The 15251-nt window shown below is 40.3% G+C and overlaps 1 protein-coding gene across 6 annotated transcripts in view; it reads left to right on the forward strand.

Annotated features, from left to right (window-relative positions):
- Positions 1–508: 508 nt before the first annotated feature.
- dlec1 (DLEC1 cilia and flagella associated protein) overlaps positions 509–15251 on the forward strand; it is a 206508-nt gene continuing 191765 nt past the window's right edge. For all 6 annotated transcript variants that reach the window (XR_009932247.1, XM_062479022.1, XM_062479023.1 and 3 more), the window contains exons 1-2: positions 509–735; positions 1021–1161. Coding sequence is in view for 5 of the 6 variants with exons in the window: in XM_062479022.1 (XP_062335006.1) it covers positions 700–735; positions 1021–1161 (177 nt within the window). In the remaining variant the exon portion in view is untranslated. The remainder of the gene's footprint in view (positions 736–1020; positions 1162–15251) is intronic.

The raw sequence follows: 15251 nt of genomic DNA on the forward strand, positions 1-15251 counted from the left end.
GAACTTTGGTGCTCGTGCCCTGTTAGTATCCGCAAGCACATTTGCAGGCAACTTTTATTGACGTAAGCAAATACATGGGGTGCTAGTTTACCCATTTCGGATTGGTTTCAAATTTAGCAAAAATCAGGAAAAATTATTTTATTAAAAAGCTAGTAGTATGATCCAGGTTCAAGAATCGAACAAAAATTATTGGGGGAGATAGTTTTGTAAATGTTGACTGGAGTTAATAGAATAAAAACGACCGGAAGACTAAGTCTAACAAGAAATGCAATACCACCTACATCCACCGGGGCCGTTGCTTCAAGCCGAGGGGCGAGAGGTGGGGGCTTGGTGGGGGCTTGGGTCTGGGCCATCATCAAAAACAAACCTGTTCCTAACTGATTTGCCCGAGGAAGAAAAAATGTAATGAGGTGAACGGGCTTTGAAAAAAACAGAGCGTATCCATGGTTACAACAAATACACAACTATGGCTGACTAAAGCGTTTTTCCATCTGGAAGGCTTGCCTGAACAGTGGTGCTTTATTTTCACGCTAGTACGACATTAGGTAGCGAGCTGTATTTGTGAATTTACAAACTCTATTTAGAGTTATTCAAATGCAGACTCAAGTAACGTTCTAGACGTCGACATTTTGGGCATACAAAGACCCGTCTGCAACCGTCATACTGGAGTCCCTAGAAGCACTTGGGTTTGATCCGTCTATGAACCGCCATAGACCTGCATCAGAAAAAACACAGGTCAGAAAGTAAAACTTATCGACATTGTCATCTTCCTGTTAGATCAAAGACAGTCATTTCACTTGCTACATCTCACCAATGTAGCATGCTCTACTGTACGCAAGTGTTATTTTTTATTTTATTTTTTATAAAGAAACTAGACTAGCCTACTAGTTATTAGTACAGTAGCTCTACTTTATACGAGCAAACTGTCCAAGGTTGATTTGAAAAGTGACACAAGGGAAGTGGATTCTGTCAAATTGCTTACTAGTAGCTAAAACCTTTCCTTCTGTGTTGTCCCAAAAGGACATTTCTCATCTATTAGCAAGCATATTTGAGGATGTTTACATTACGGAGATTATTGGGAAAGACACAGTTGCCAATCTCACCAAGACAAGAAGGGGAGGCAACACACACCATGACAAATATGTGGAAGATCTTCAACAGGTACAGTACGGATATTCAAATGATCAACTTTTGCTAAATTACCTTTAACCTTGTACAGTATATGGGCACCTTTGTCAAATCATAAACGTAACTGAAAAGGGTGTTTAAACCATAGACATAATATTTTGGTTGCACAGCCTTTGGCCTACACTAGTGCCTGTCTCTCCCATTCCGGGAGAGGGTTACTAACTGGCGGACCGCTGTCCGGGTCCGGACCCAGGCGGTTCCCTATCCGCACCCGGACCTATAACCGATATATTAATATGGAATTAATTCATTTTGATGGAACGTTTCCATTTTAACCGGCACATCTTTTTGTTCCTACTAGATTTGTGGTTTCTATCAGAGCCTGTATTAGACATATTCTCTGTTTCTATCTTCCGCGTCCAGTCCAAAGGTCCAATCAGGAGCTGTAATACTGTAATCTCCATGACAACTCACTCAACGTTGGCCGTAACCTGTGGGTCACGCAGGTTGAGTGTGTCCTTCGCAACAACGCAGGCTAATCGATTTGCTAACGGTACCTGTTTCTTCCTTATCGAAAGATATGGCATGCTTGTAACCTGACAAAAAGCGAAAAGTTGATTTCAAAAATCACTAATTTCAGACAAGTATGCATTTGTGCTGCCGGTGGGGAGCACAAAACCGATGTGTTTAATCTGCGGTTGCCCGCCTTGTCAATAGTGGTAATGTGAAACGTCACCATGAGTGCACATGAACATGAGAAACCTGCTTACTAGTAATTGTCGGTTTGCCAAAAATACGATTAATCCGTTTACATGTGTAATTAGTTATGCGATTACTCAATAAACGCGTCTACATGATTCTTTTTATTAAATACCCTGTAAAGTGGAATTGAACGAGTTTTAAGTTCACCACACCACAGAAAAATGCGTTATTTACCCATCCAAATTCTAATGATTAAAAAAACACCGACAAGTATGTTAAATTAGGCTTTGAAATCGTGAGAAAATCAGCAGTCTTCTCTGCTTGAGACTGGGGGGCGTGTCGCCTGAAGGAGCTGAAGCTCGGCCCCTCGCTGAATAGCGCAGCCTCTCTCAAGTACCTACGACCCAGATAATGGACGCTACGTCAAGCCGAACAGAAGCCGAAGCTAGCTTTAGGATGTCTCCCTCCACCCGCAACTGCATTTTACCTGGTTGCAAGAACTTCAGCTGCGCTGCAATGCTATTTTATTTCCATAGTGATGAGGAAAGGAAAAATAGGTGGATTGATTTTGTAAAGAGCCACGCTGATGGAAAGCTTCGCATTAACTCCAACAGCCGCCTCTGCAGTGACCGTTTCACGGCGGATAGTTTTAACATGGACCAGAGACGGACGGGGTTCATCACCAGCAGTTTATCACTGTATCAATCATCAGTTCTGTGTGCTTGATATAATTATACTAGATAACCTTTCCAGAGTGAAGGATTCATGAATCTATGTGTCTATTCTAATATGTAATGATAGTATTCAATGACACAAATCTGTGTTCTAGAAAGAGTGGTCTGGAGTCGCAGAGGTCCCATAATATCAGCTTTAATGCAGCAGTTGGAAATCAACAAGTACAGAGCTCTGGGGTTGTCTACGTTTCCCTACCCGCAACAGAGTTTGGGCTGGTTCACGAAGTCCAACTGGCTATCTTTCCCTGCCCCAGCATATTATATACAATGCAATTGAAAACACAAGTATCAAAAAAGGGTTGAGCTTGTTCTCTCGTGCGTCAGGGAGTTGTTCTTGCCTACGCGCGTCCCACCTGCTCGGGTGCCATCTCCACCCAGTTTCAAGGTTGTTTCTGAAAATGAAGAGATAGAGACACAAAGAACAGCCTGCTTCCCACACTCAGTGTGAGACCCAATGTTTAACCCTTGTGTTATCTTCGGGTCATTCTGACCCATCAGTCATTGTGACCCACCGTCGTATTGCGACAACTTTACCGCATACAAAAACAAAGTGAAGCATTTTCTTTTAACCGTTGGGCTGTCTCAGACCACCCACATTGCGAAGGTTAAAAGAAAATTATTTTTATTTGTTTTTGTATTGGGTAAAATTGGGTAAACACAACGATGGTTCGTTATGAACCTTTGGGTCATGTGACCCGAAGGCAGCACGAGGGTTAAGCCTGAGCGCACTTCTAAGTTCATAACTTTAATAAGCACAATGCATAACTTTAATAAGCACAATATATTCTTTAAGAGGCATCTCTGCTATGAGTTAGTGCAAACCGCTAACTTGATATTACTCGGTGTAGAATGATGGTATTTTGGTGAAATGGTAGCTATGTGCTAGAAGTAGCCTAGTTGGAGAGCTCACTGTCTGCTGTCTCTGGTGTCCATTTTTACTTCTGTGTTACAGCTCAGGGGAACAAGCTTCATTTATATGCATCTGCAGGGCTCAACATAAAAAAAAAAATTGGCACTGGCCCCATTGGGCCAGTGGGTTTGAAACTTACTGGCCCCAAGACACTTTTTACTGGCCCCCCCTCCAAAAGTTGTAATTTATCATTGTTACAACAAAACCAAAGACTTTTAAGTTGTGTTATTCTGTTAACATGTTTAACCATTTATTAAACACATCCTGGATATAAAAAGAACAAAAATGAGTGATAAAAATAGTGATAAAAAATTTAAAGGTAATAGTCAGCAAAACAATTGACTTTTAACCTCAAACATGACGTGCTCTCTTCCCTGCTGACAGCCATCTCTGCACAACTCTGTCTGGCTGAAACTGAAACCTCTGGTCCCTCAATGCTAATATATAAAAGCTTCCATAGCATTTCATCAGTATGATACTAAGTACCCAAGTCGACACCATTCTTCTGCTGCAGTTCAATAGCCTGGGGGAACGAGACGAACGGCTGGCCCGTCTTAATTAAGTGCTATGCCGTTGTTCTAAGTCGTGCAATAACACGATGGGCATCTACATTTAAATTCCTGACCAGCATGGTCAACGGCCTCGAAGATGGATTGTCAACCATCCGCTTAAATGTCACGCAAACCATGTGCTGTCTGCTAGCATGGCTGGTCAGGTATTGTTTTCGAAAATTGTCGGTGCCTCTGTAAAAATATCCACTTTTGTCTGCTTTAGACGGGAACATACGACCGACGACACAGTGCATCTTCGTTCCATAAAAAAAGTTGCTTCTGTTTGAGCTCGTAGCTCTACTTTGCTGCCATCTTCACTTTATTGTCTCACGCCAGTTGTTAAAAAATGTATCGAGATTAGAGAATTACAATTTGACAACCAGTCGTCACTCCCTACTCAAGTCTTGATTTTCCAACTGTGCGCCCCACGAGCTGCAAAGTTATTTATTCATTTAGCAGATAGCAAAACATATGAAGGATGTTAACTTTTACAATGCACATTTTTTTTTCAATCAATAATTTGCAGCGGCCCGATCGGGCCAGTGAGTTGCTAGTTTAACTGTCCCGACGTTACTTTTTACTGGCATCGGGCCATCGTTATTGTCGAGCCCTGCTGGATATAAAAATAACAAAAATGAAATCACATTTCTAGTGATAAAAAATGTAAAGGTAATAGTCAGCAAAACAATTGACTTTTAACCTCAAACATGACGTGCTCTCTTCCTGGCATCTCTTCCTGCCATCTTCACTTTATTGTCTCGCGCCAGTCTCGCGCCAGTTGTTAAAAAATGTTTTGAGATTAGAGAATTACAATTTGACAACCAGTCGTCACTCACTACTCAACTCTTGATTTGCCAACTGTGCGCCCCACGAGCTGCAAAGTTATTTATGGATTTAGCAGATAGCAAAACATATGAAGGATGTTAACTTTTACAATGCACATTTTTTTTTCAATCAATAATTTGCAGTGGCCCGATCGGGCCAGTGAGTTGCTAGTTTAACTGTCCCGACGTTACTTTTTACTGGCATCGGGCCATCGTTATTGTCGAGCCCTGCTGGATATAAAAATAACAAAAATGAAATCACATTTCTAGTGATAAAAAATGTAAAGGTAATAGTCAGCAAAACAATTGACTTTTAACCTCAAACATGACGTGCTCTCTTCCTGGCATCTCTTCCTGCCATCTTCACTTTATTGTCTCGCGCCAGTCTCGCGCCAGTTGTTAAAAAATGTATTGAGATTAGAGAATTACAATTTGACAACCAGTCGTCACTCACTACTCAACTCTTGATTTGCCAACTGTGCGCCCCACGAGCTGCAAAGTTATTTATGGATTTAGCAGATAGCAAAACATATGAAGGATGCAGGGCTGGACTGGGACAAAAAATCGGCCCTGGCATTTTTGGCCCAGGCGGCCCACACCCACCGTGACTGGTCAGACACATTCCCTGCAGACAGTCCTTAAAATATGGGTGCATTCTATAATATGAGTTGCCTAGTGTTCTGCGTTCATGTGATAGTTTTTGAACCTTCAAGGAGGGTCTCAAGACTTATCTGTCAATCTTACACTTAAATAATTAATTAATTCTTAGAGTTATGATTTGTATATGGTATAAAAAAAATATATACATATTGATATTTGATATTGTATTGTGATTATTACTATTTTGCTTAAAGTTGACATGACATGCTGTTTTTGGATGCTTTTATATAGGCCTTTGTGGTCCCCTAATACTGTATCAGACATCTCTTTCCCAAAATTCAGCCTTGGTGCAGAATTACAGCCACTACTAGCAGTCCCACAAGGAGCTTTCCTCAGAACGCGCTGTTTTGGTGTCTGTAGCTTTAAATGCTAATGAGGAGCGGAGGGGCGGCACCATGCGCTAATGTTTACAATGGATGTATCGCAATGGCTGTAACCCCGTTGCTGTAAGATGCCTCGAATTTGCCCATTCTCATCTGATAACCCTGGTTTGCAGAGGTACACACTCAGTCATTTCAATGAGGAGAAAGGTGGATATCGCACGCGCCATAACACCAACAGCAGAACGGTTATCCAAATAACAAAGAAGTTTACAACACTCATGTTACAGCATGTGTATTCACATACATACTTGATGCTATCTACCTTTCCATTAGCGATAGTAACTCAGCTGTTTTTGTGATAGTTGTGGGCTAAAATTCCTGATTTCGCGGGAGCTTTTTCAAAAAGTTGCGATGAAAGTTGCGGTGTTTTTTAGGTATTTGTTGTGATGAAATTGCGGGAGCAAGTAAAAGTTGCGATAAAAAGTTGCGAATTTCCCTCTTTGTAATTTTAATTGAGTTATTGGTTGAAAATTAAGTAATTAACAAACATTCATCAAAGAATAAAACCATTGAGAAATGGTCCCCTAAATAACCTTACCAACATGCCAATTTTCATCATATCCCATTTTTAATCCTTATCCAACCAGGATTTACATTCGCATTGAAGGGAGGAATCTCCCTTTTTTTTAACAAAAAAGATTGAAATCTCTATCTGTCTGCAATACCGCTCTCGGCCTCTACGCAACTCGGCGCTCTCACGCTGGCCAGGCATAGACAGTAGAAGAAAGCACACGCAGCAATTGACTGGTTGGGCAACCCTGGATACAGGACTCTTAACGGTGTGTTTTTCGCCTGGCAGTCTCTAGAAATCTGGCACCTTATTGAACGAAATTAAAAAGAGTGAACGAGTTCACAGACACCAGAATGAACACGTTCACAGTATCGTTCATCAGGCAGTAATACAGTACGTTCACGTTCACCAAAATTATCAACGAGTTCATGAACTTTCGTTCAATGAACGCGTTCAGGCGCAACACTGGATTTAAGCCCTACTGGAGAGAGTTGTGGGAGACGACAATGATTGGTCAAAGTTGCGGTAAAATTGCGGTGAGTGGTTAAAATTGCAACGTCGCGCTGAATTCGCGGGGAATCGTTGAATTTGTGTGAATTGGTGCGATCGCAACATCGCAAATTTCTGGAGGGTCTGGTTAGCTGCAGAGCTAATGTTACAGCCACATTCTAAGGGTAGCAAGCTAGGTAACCATATACAGTAAATCTACAAAATGATATAGCGTTAGTTAACTTACTTGTCCGAGGTTAGTAGCTGGACGAAGGAGAGTTAGTACTGATCCAGAATTTAATTTCAGCAAGGCCAGTTTTGTATTAGCTCAAGTTGAGGAAACAGTCGTGGCTGAAGTGTTTGGCGCAGACATACAAAACAAATACAACAAAACAACATGCGCCTACAACAGAAGTTGCGTAGGCGCATTTCCAGAGAAAATAAAATTAAGACACTGGGTCTTCAGAGGCTCGGATGAAGGAACTGTAAAATGATTTTTGTTTTCCTTTGAACATCCAAACTGAGCAAATGTAATGCTTCGTTCGTTTGCAAGCCATGATGTCTCTCGAGGATAAAAACACTTGCATGGTTGTAGCTCAGTTTCTTATGGGCAGGCCAGATTCTCTGGGCGGGCAAAGCAGAGAGAGGGGAGGTAACCTTTTGCTCTGTTTGAAAATCTCCGGAGATTTTCAAACAGAGCAATTGAGCCTTCATTTTCTCAAAGGCGGAGAAGAACACCCAGGCCTTGGTTTACACTTATCGAAAATTCTAGCCACTGGGGGACCAAAGGCAGGCTAGGGGAACTAACCTCCTAAAGTGAAGTTTTCATGTCATGTCACCTTTAATATTGGCTTAGCAACTTTTAAAACAGTTTACTGTTAATTTAAATTAATGTAAGATTCATATTTTGTGGCTTTGGACAAAAGTGTCTGCTAAATACAATACAGAAACACACACACAGCCTCCCTCCCTTCATGAGTCCCTGTTAATTTGCCTACTCCTTACCACGTTGTCAACTACTCTTTCTTCCATCTTTTCCTCACTCGCTCCCATGGCCCTGTCATGGTCACTCTCCTCCTCCTGGGCTTCTTCCCTGACTGTCAATCGCCTATGTTTCGGCCTCTCTGAGACAGCCACCTCTCCTCCTTCCTCTACAGGTAATGCTGATGTTGAAGCAGCTAAAGCAAGGGTGTAGGTTTGGTCTCAGCTTTGGTAGGGACACTGCCTGCCCCCCCCCCCCTCTCCCCGCCACCATATAAAAACAAAAACTACCTGAAGCCCTGATGGTCCAGCTGCTGCTTCCTCAGCCTGCACTATACTGGATTTCTGAGTTTCCTGAATGCATTTTAAAATAATTCCTTTTTTTAATGTAGGTAATTGGTTCAGGTTTTATGGAGCTGTACTAGGCCTACATTATCTGTACTGGACTTCTGAGCAATTAAATAATGTATTAATGAATTATATGATGCATACATTTGGGCATCCCAATTTATAGCACCTTTTTACTACCAACAAGTATATGTGTGAATGATAACATTCATGGATAACATTGTCTAAAAATCCCTTAAAAAACAGCAATTTAATGCAATCTTTACCAAAATGGACAATTCATCTTCTCACCTGAACCCCTGATGTTGATTCATCACCAACCTGCTCTACATCTTTAACTTCAGGGTGCTGTTTTTCCTGCACAGTAATTCGTCAATTTAATACAGACACTAACCATGCTTAGTTGACTGCTGACATTGGTCGAGATTACAGGGATAGCCATATTACTATCCAAGGGATCATATAGGCCTACTTATTACCAGTTAATATCACTTTTGAGTTGCTAGCCTGCTGGTACTAGGCTAAACTAGCACGGTCCCATTATGTGGGTAGGTTAGCAGCTTTATCCTTCTGGCTTCAACAAGGCCAGCTGCTGCTAACACACTGGTCGAAAGATTGCAGACGCTAGGGAAAGCAAATTTAATACAAGCAAAAGTTACATGCTCTACTACACTAACAACTTTCAAAATATGTTTCCATTGTAGAATGGGTGGCGATGTAAGGCTAGCAGTTAACAACGACCTTCTTGATAGTTAGCTAACTTACTTACTCTCTGGGTGAGGAAAAAACTTGCTCCCCCCAAAACTTTTTTGGGTGGCATTTTGATTTTACTTTCTACAAAGCACAAAAGGGTCAAAAATATCAATGCTGAGACCAAACGAAATACTAATATGAGGCTTTTTTATATCCTGGCGTATTTAATAGCTTACCGTGTCAGACTACTGCCCTCTTTCTGCAAGTCACGATTCACGAAGTTTCAGCCAATTAAATGACATCATCTTGTCTTGCAGGCTCGGGGCGCATTGGTTGGCGACGAACATAGTATAGATAATAATATATTTTGCACAAATATATTGTGCAAAATATTTTTGTCGAAAATGAACAAAATATTGGTGGGGACAATTGTGTCTTTCCCAAACTTGATCGTGACTAGTCCCTATCGACCCTATGCAAACCTAAAGCCCCCCCAAACATGTTCGAATTTGTGCACATTTTGTGGCATTCAACTGTAGATTTTTAATCTTTTTCTCCCTTAACTTTTCTGCGCCTCCCTTGCGCTTTGGTGGTCGTTTCTCCATTTTAGCGATGCTAAACTTTAACAATGCTAAACCAGCATACGCATTAGCCAACAGCTCGTGTGGCCTGCGGGAGGCGATATTATGATTCAGGGGAAGGGGGTTCCTGGATTTGATTGGGTCAGGCCAGTGTCAATAAAGAAAATTAACCAATGGGCCGCTGTCAGTTTTCTATGGGCCGGCCCGACCAAAACAATTTTTACCAATGGCCCGCTGTCAGTTCATTATGGACCGGCCTGAAAAAAAAGCCTATAAGTTATATTGAAGATTCGGCCCAAAAATGCGGCGGCCCACCGGGCAAATGCCCGGTATGCCGGATGACCAGTCCAGCCCTGGAAGGATGTTAAGCTTTACAATGCGAAAAAAAAATTCAATCAATAATTTGCAGTGGCCCGATCAGGCCAGTGAGTTGCTAGTTTAACTGTCCCAACGTTATTTTTTACTGGCCCCGGGCCATCGGGCCATCGTTATTGTTGAGCCCTGCCTCTCTCTCTTAACCTTTTAAGGAGTGAGTTCTAAATATTACCGACGCTTCCACCACAGTGAGTTATTTTTCCAAAACGGAAGCTAGCTAGTTTTAGTTAGCTTCCGTTACCTAGCAACCTAGCATAATACTCGTAGCAATGCCACTACCTGCTAGTGTTACTTGTTAGCCTCCTAATTGTAAATTTTGAATACTATAGCGTTTGTCATATAGTTTTTGTCTATCGGAAAATAGTCGATTGGAATCTTCAGAATCACACGTGACGGTACTCTGTGGGGCCCGCTTTCGAACGATCACATATGTGTGACGCTACTCCTTAACGGGTTAAACAACAGCTAACTATTCAAACGGAAAGTCAACTTTTCCTTTAATCTTTACCTATTACAACCTCAATTCCAAAAAAGTTGGGATGCTGTGAAAAACTTAAATAAAAACGAAGGATCAAACGAGTGAAAAACAGTCTTAACACAAGCCTCACACTTTGTCTTTGTTTTACATTCAGTTGAATATCGGTGTAAAGGGATTTCCAAATCATTTAATTCCAAATGCATTTTGAGTTTAGTTGCGTCTAACACAACAACCCAACTATTTAGCTGATGTCGTTGAATTAATAATCTAAGTCTTTAACCAATATTAAAGTTTTAAAACAGCACATAAGCAGCAGCAAAGTATGATGCAAAGTGTTTATTCGAATCTAACACAAAGGATTGATTCCAACAAACATGAGTAGACCCCAGAGTCTGACTGGAATTTTTCTCCGGACATTCACTTATATATTTATTCTCCATTATTTTGTGATATTTTGTCATTGGTGCATTGTAGTTGGTCACAGATGCATTTATGTATTCACACCCAGACACAGAATTTGAATTGCCAATACTTTTCCTATGTTCTCCCCCTTCCAGGGCCTTCTTGAGGCCTGAAACACAGCTGCACAGGGCTACTGAGTTTAAGGTCATAAATCTGTCCCGTGATATCTGGGCCTTGTAGTTCTTGATATCTGGGCCTTGTAGTTTTTCATGGGAGAAGCCTACACACATACCTTTCTCTCGCACTCAAACCCTATTTATTCAGACTTCCACATTTTGGCCTTTATATCGTCTACGTTTTAGTGGTAATACTAATCAGTCAACTGCTTTGCATCTGGTTTTCAGTAATATAGCATATAAAAGTAATAAAGGTGATTAAGAGGTTCATTTTCAATCATATAATCCATAATCATTTCTCCATCTTCATAATTACAGCAGTGTGATGTTTTTTCCACAACACTAACTAGCTAACTTTAACTTACTACGACCACTGCAGTTGGTCGCCTAGATACACAACAAACTATGTCAAACCGATTACATAAAGATGTGTTTTATGGCAAAAAATACCATAATTAATAAACCGGTATATTCTTGTGTTTAACTTTACTTGAGCTTGATGAAGTGTTATCTGCAAATACGTGTATATTTGGACGGCTGGCATTGTTTGCCCTCCCCGGAGACAGGTATCGTGAGGTTTAATGGCACAAATCCACAATCTCCTGGGGGGTATTCGTCGTAGCTCGCTAAGCGGTTTAGCGAGCTAATTTTCAGGCTAAGATAAAAAACGCCCCTCTTTTTGGTTCGTGGAAGCAACTTTCGATAAATCACCATAGTAACATATCAATTAGCACTAACCTGCTCCAGAGCAGGCTAACGTTAGTGTAGCTGGATAAGCTTGCCACACCCCCGTAAAATAACATGGCAGCTCCCTTTTTGAGAGACCCAGACCAAGGAGCTATATTTTAGTTCGATTACCTTTCCATACCAATAGAGTTCTTCGCGATTGCCAAGATCCTTTGTTTCACACGGATGAGTTCTTGTTTGAGCGATATCGATTCAGCCGACAAGGACTCATTTATTTGCAAGACCTTCTCGGGCCGTACATTGCAAATATCACACGCCGCAGCAAGCTTTATGCTTTATTATGAGCTTATGCTGCTGTATGTGAATATGTAACGCTATGTTTTAGGAAATGTCTTATCTGTTTTGCCTGTGCTTTTTATGTTTCACTGTGGGAGAGTGGGAAACGTCATATCGATTCCTTTTTATGTCTTGACATGTGAAGAAATTGACAATAAAGCTACTTGAAACTTTAACTGTGCTTCAGACTCTGCATAGCCTTGAGTTTTTTTGCGTCAGGTGTAGGCTACATTTTTATACAGTATAGGCGATGCAGAAAACATTGGCAAAGCCGCAGCATGCGTTGCTGTAAGAAAAGTGTACTTGGCGCTTAACCAGCTGATGAATCAATTCATCATATTCCCATGTCCCAGTCAATAAAATCAGAGGGATTTACACATAGGCCTACATGCATATACACATATATAGTACATGATATAAGCTCAGTAGCCTACATATATCCTCGTAAGTGTCTATGAATTCGTATCAATTAGATACTCTTTGGCCTTGTTTTTATCTAGCCTACTTATTCTGAAAGAGTTGAGATCATTATTTTCGCTTGCAAGATCTCATTCGATTATTAATTTCCATTAAGCCTACTGCCAGCAGGCACATTTAAAGAAATGTGATCTGATTGATTGGGGTAATGAGGCACTTAAGATGAGCTTATACATTTCCCCAAAACTTTCGCATTTAGCTTATCGGCAATTTTTTGCCAAGCTGCTTGTCTTGCTCTGGCAGCGGTGGCGGTGTTTGACTTAGCCATGATAATATGCTTATTGTCTTCGTAGAGACTCATTATAATAGTTTGCTCGGATGGCGAGATAGCCTATCACCGCTCTCTCTTTCGTCTTTTCCGCCATCATACCGTTAGAAAATCACGGTTTTGGTTATCGACCTTTCCTGCCTTTTGAAGTAGGACGTGCACGTGCAATTTCCCTGATAAATTTAGCCTGATTGAAATTAACCACATGATTTGGATGCGGATCAGCCGTTGACGAACGATATTTGCTGTTCTCACTCATCTCGCTAATGTTAACGGGCTAAAGGGACAATTGATTAACTTAGCTTGAACCCTTACGACGAACGGGGCCCTGCTCTCTGGGTTTTCTTTATCGGACGAAATTCTAAAGAAACACAGCCCAGGCTTGTTTCCTCTTCGATTACTGCATCCGATAGAACTATCCGGCATTTTGGCAACACAAAAGCAACAGACTCAAAGCATCAAAGCAAATGTATGACTTTATAATGGGTGGCGGGCAGCGGAAAGTCTTTTTTGCCCTCCAAGGGAGCGTGCCCCTTGGAACGTGATGTCACGTGAAAACTATGAATAGGCCTATTGGTTAAGTGAAAATACGAAGCGAGTTGAGTGATACCAAACATAAACAGTAGCCTACAACTCACCTGAGTAGGGTGGGGGCGTTGTAGCTGTCCCCTGCTCGTCCTGTGCTGGGTTCAGCTCATCAAGACCGATGTCTACTCCCGTTGCAACTATATTTGCCATTGGACGGCTAGCCAACAAATCGCTCAACTCATCATAAAAACAACATGTCGCATGATCACTTCCACTAGTGTTATTGTTGTATTTGTTTTAGTATGCCTGCATTAAACTCTTCCACCGGCATCGAATTTGCTCAATCGAACAAATAAAGCCAGCATCCTTCATTTTTTGTCCACCAGTTTGTACAATTCTGCATTACGATTTTTCCGTCCGTCTATGAATTTGAGTATATATAACTCTTTTAGCTGAACTAACATATGGCTCATTCTTATGAAGTCCTGGTTTCATAGATTTCAAATATGAACATTTTCAAAAGCCATAAATAAGGTAATTTTCTTTTGAAACATAAAAAACAAGGTTTTAGGTAATTGAGACTATTAATCTCAAAACATATATTGACAATATATCACATTTATATCACATTTTACCAAACAGGTCCTAAGAAAATCTCATTACCGCAACTATCCATAATACCAAAAACATTCGAAAAACACATTATTATTTGTATTTTTGGAATTGAATTATTTACAGGCCGGTACTGAGTTACATGAAACTTTGGTAAAAATATTTTTTTACATAAATGTATTTATTTCATTTGACTGATTTTTCTCATTACTGCAACACTTCCTATGATCTACAATCTGTTTTTTGTAATATTTCAGGGAAACCTGACATATTTCAAGTTCTGCTGCAAAATTGACATAACAAAACGGATATATAGTTAAAACTCAATTGAAAAGCTAAATATGATTTGTTAATTAATTAATTAACCTCTCAATTATCAATTGTTTCGGTAATGATATACATGTTTCGGAAATGAGGTTGATGATTGCGGCAATGAGAATTAGTCAAATTGATTTTTTAAATTCCAGCATTAATAAGATAATTGAACTATTTCAATAGCAAGGAGCTCTGCAAAGAAACACCTTAACTCACAAACATTTGAAATTGAAAAAAACAACATTTGAGCTCAGCTCATGACTTTATTCTGGTTGAAAACAGGTTGGTTGCAATATACAGCACAATAACAAAATACAAAAATGTTTAGTAAAACATTTTACAAACATAGTATTTTCACCAGAATTGAACTTAATACATTATTTAAATATTAATTTTGCTTAAAAGAAATTGTGAAAGTGAAAGAAAATACAATTTAAGAAATGAATTAATAAAAAACTCTATTACAAATGTTATTAAATAGGCCTGATGAAGCAAATATTAAACTGTGTGCTTAGATCTACTGCCCCTGCATTTCAATTGCAAATCATTTCAATTCATATAGTTATTCTGGTCAAAAACAGGTAGGCCTATACACAATTCATCATACATAATAACATACATACATAATAACAGAACACAAACAATCATGACGAAATGTGAAACAAGGATAGACTTATAGAACCCCCACCTCCACACATACGTTTTAGACATGTTTCTTTGTGTGTTTATCCCAGATCTCAGCCGCAACACTGAAATGATGTGCAGAGGATGTGGCAGGTAGTGGCTCCGGGATGATACATTTGATGTCATCAAAGTAGTACCACACTTTCTCTCCATCGTATCTCATAGACGGAATGTAGAACTTATTCTCTCCAGCACAATTCATAGTGTCCACCTCGTACTGATCACCCACAATCTGTAGAGGAAATAGGTCAAATAAAAAGGTACAGAATAGTACTCGGGATTTATCATTAACATGGAGTGTCCATGCCTCCAACTATAGCTCTACCTTTGTGATGGTGCCAGGGAAAAGTTCTGCATCATATTCTACAAGGACCCACTTTCCCACTTCTAAAACTGGTTCTGGCTCTACATTCTCCTT

This window comes from Osmerus eperlanus, chromosome 15, assembly GCF_963692335.1.
Source record: "Osmerus eperlanus chromosome 15, fOsmEpe2.1, whole genome shotgun sequence".
NCBI classification, from domain to species: Eukaryota; Metazoa; Chordata; class Actinopteri; order Osmeriformes; family Osmeridae; genus Osmerus; species Osmerus eperlanus.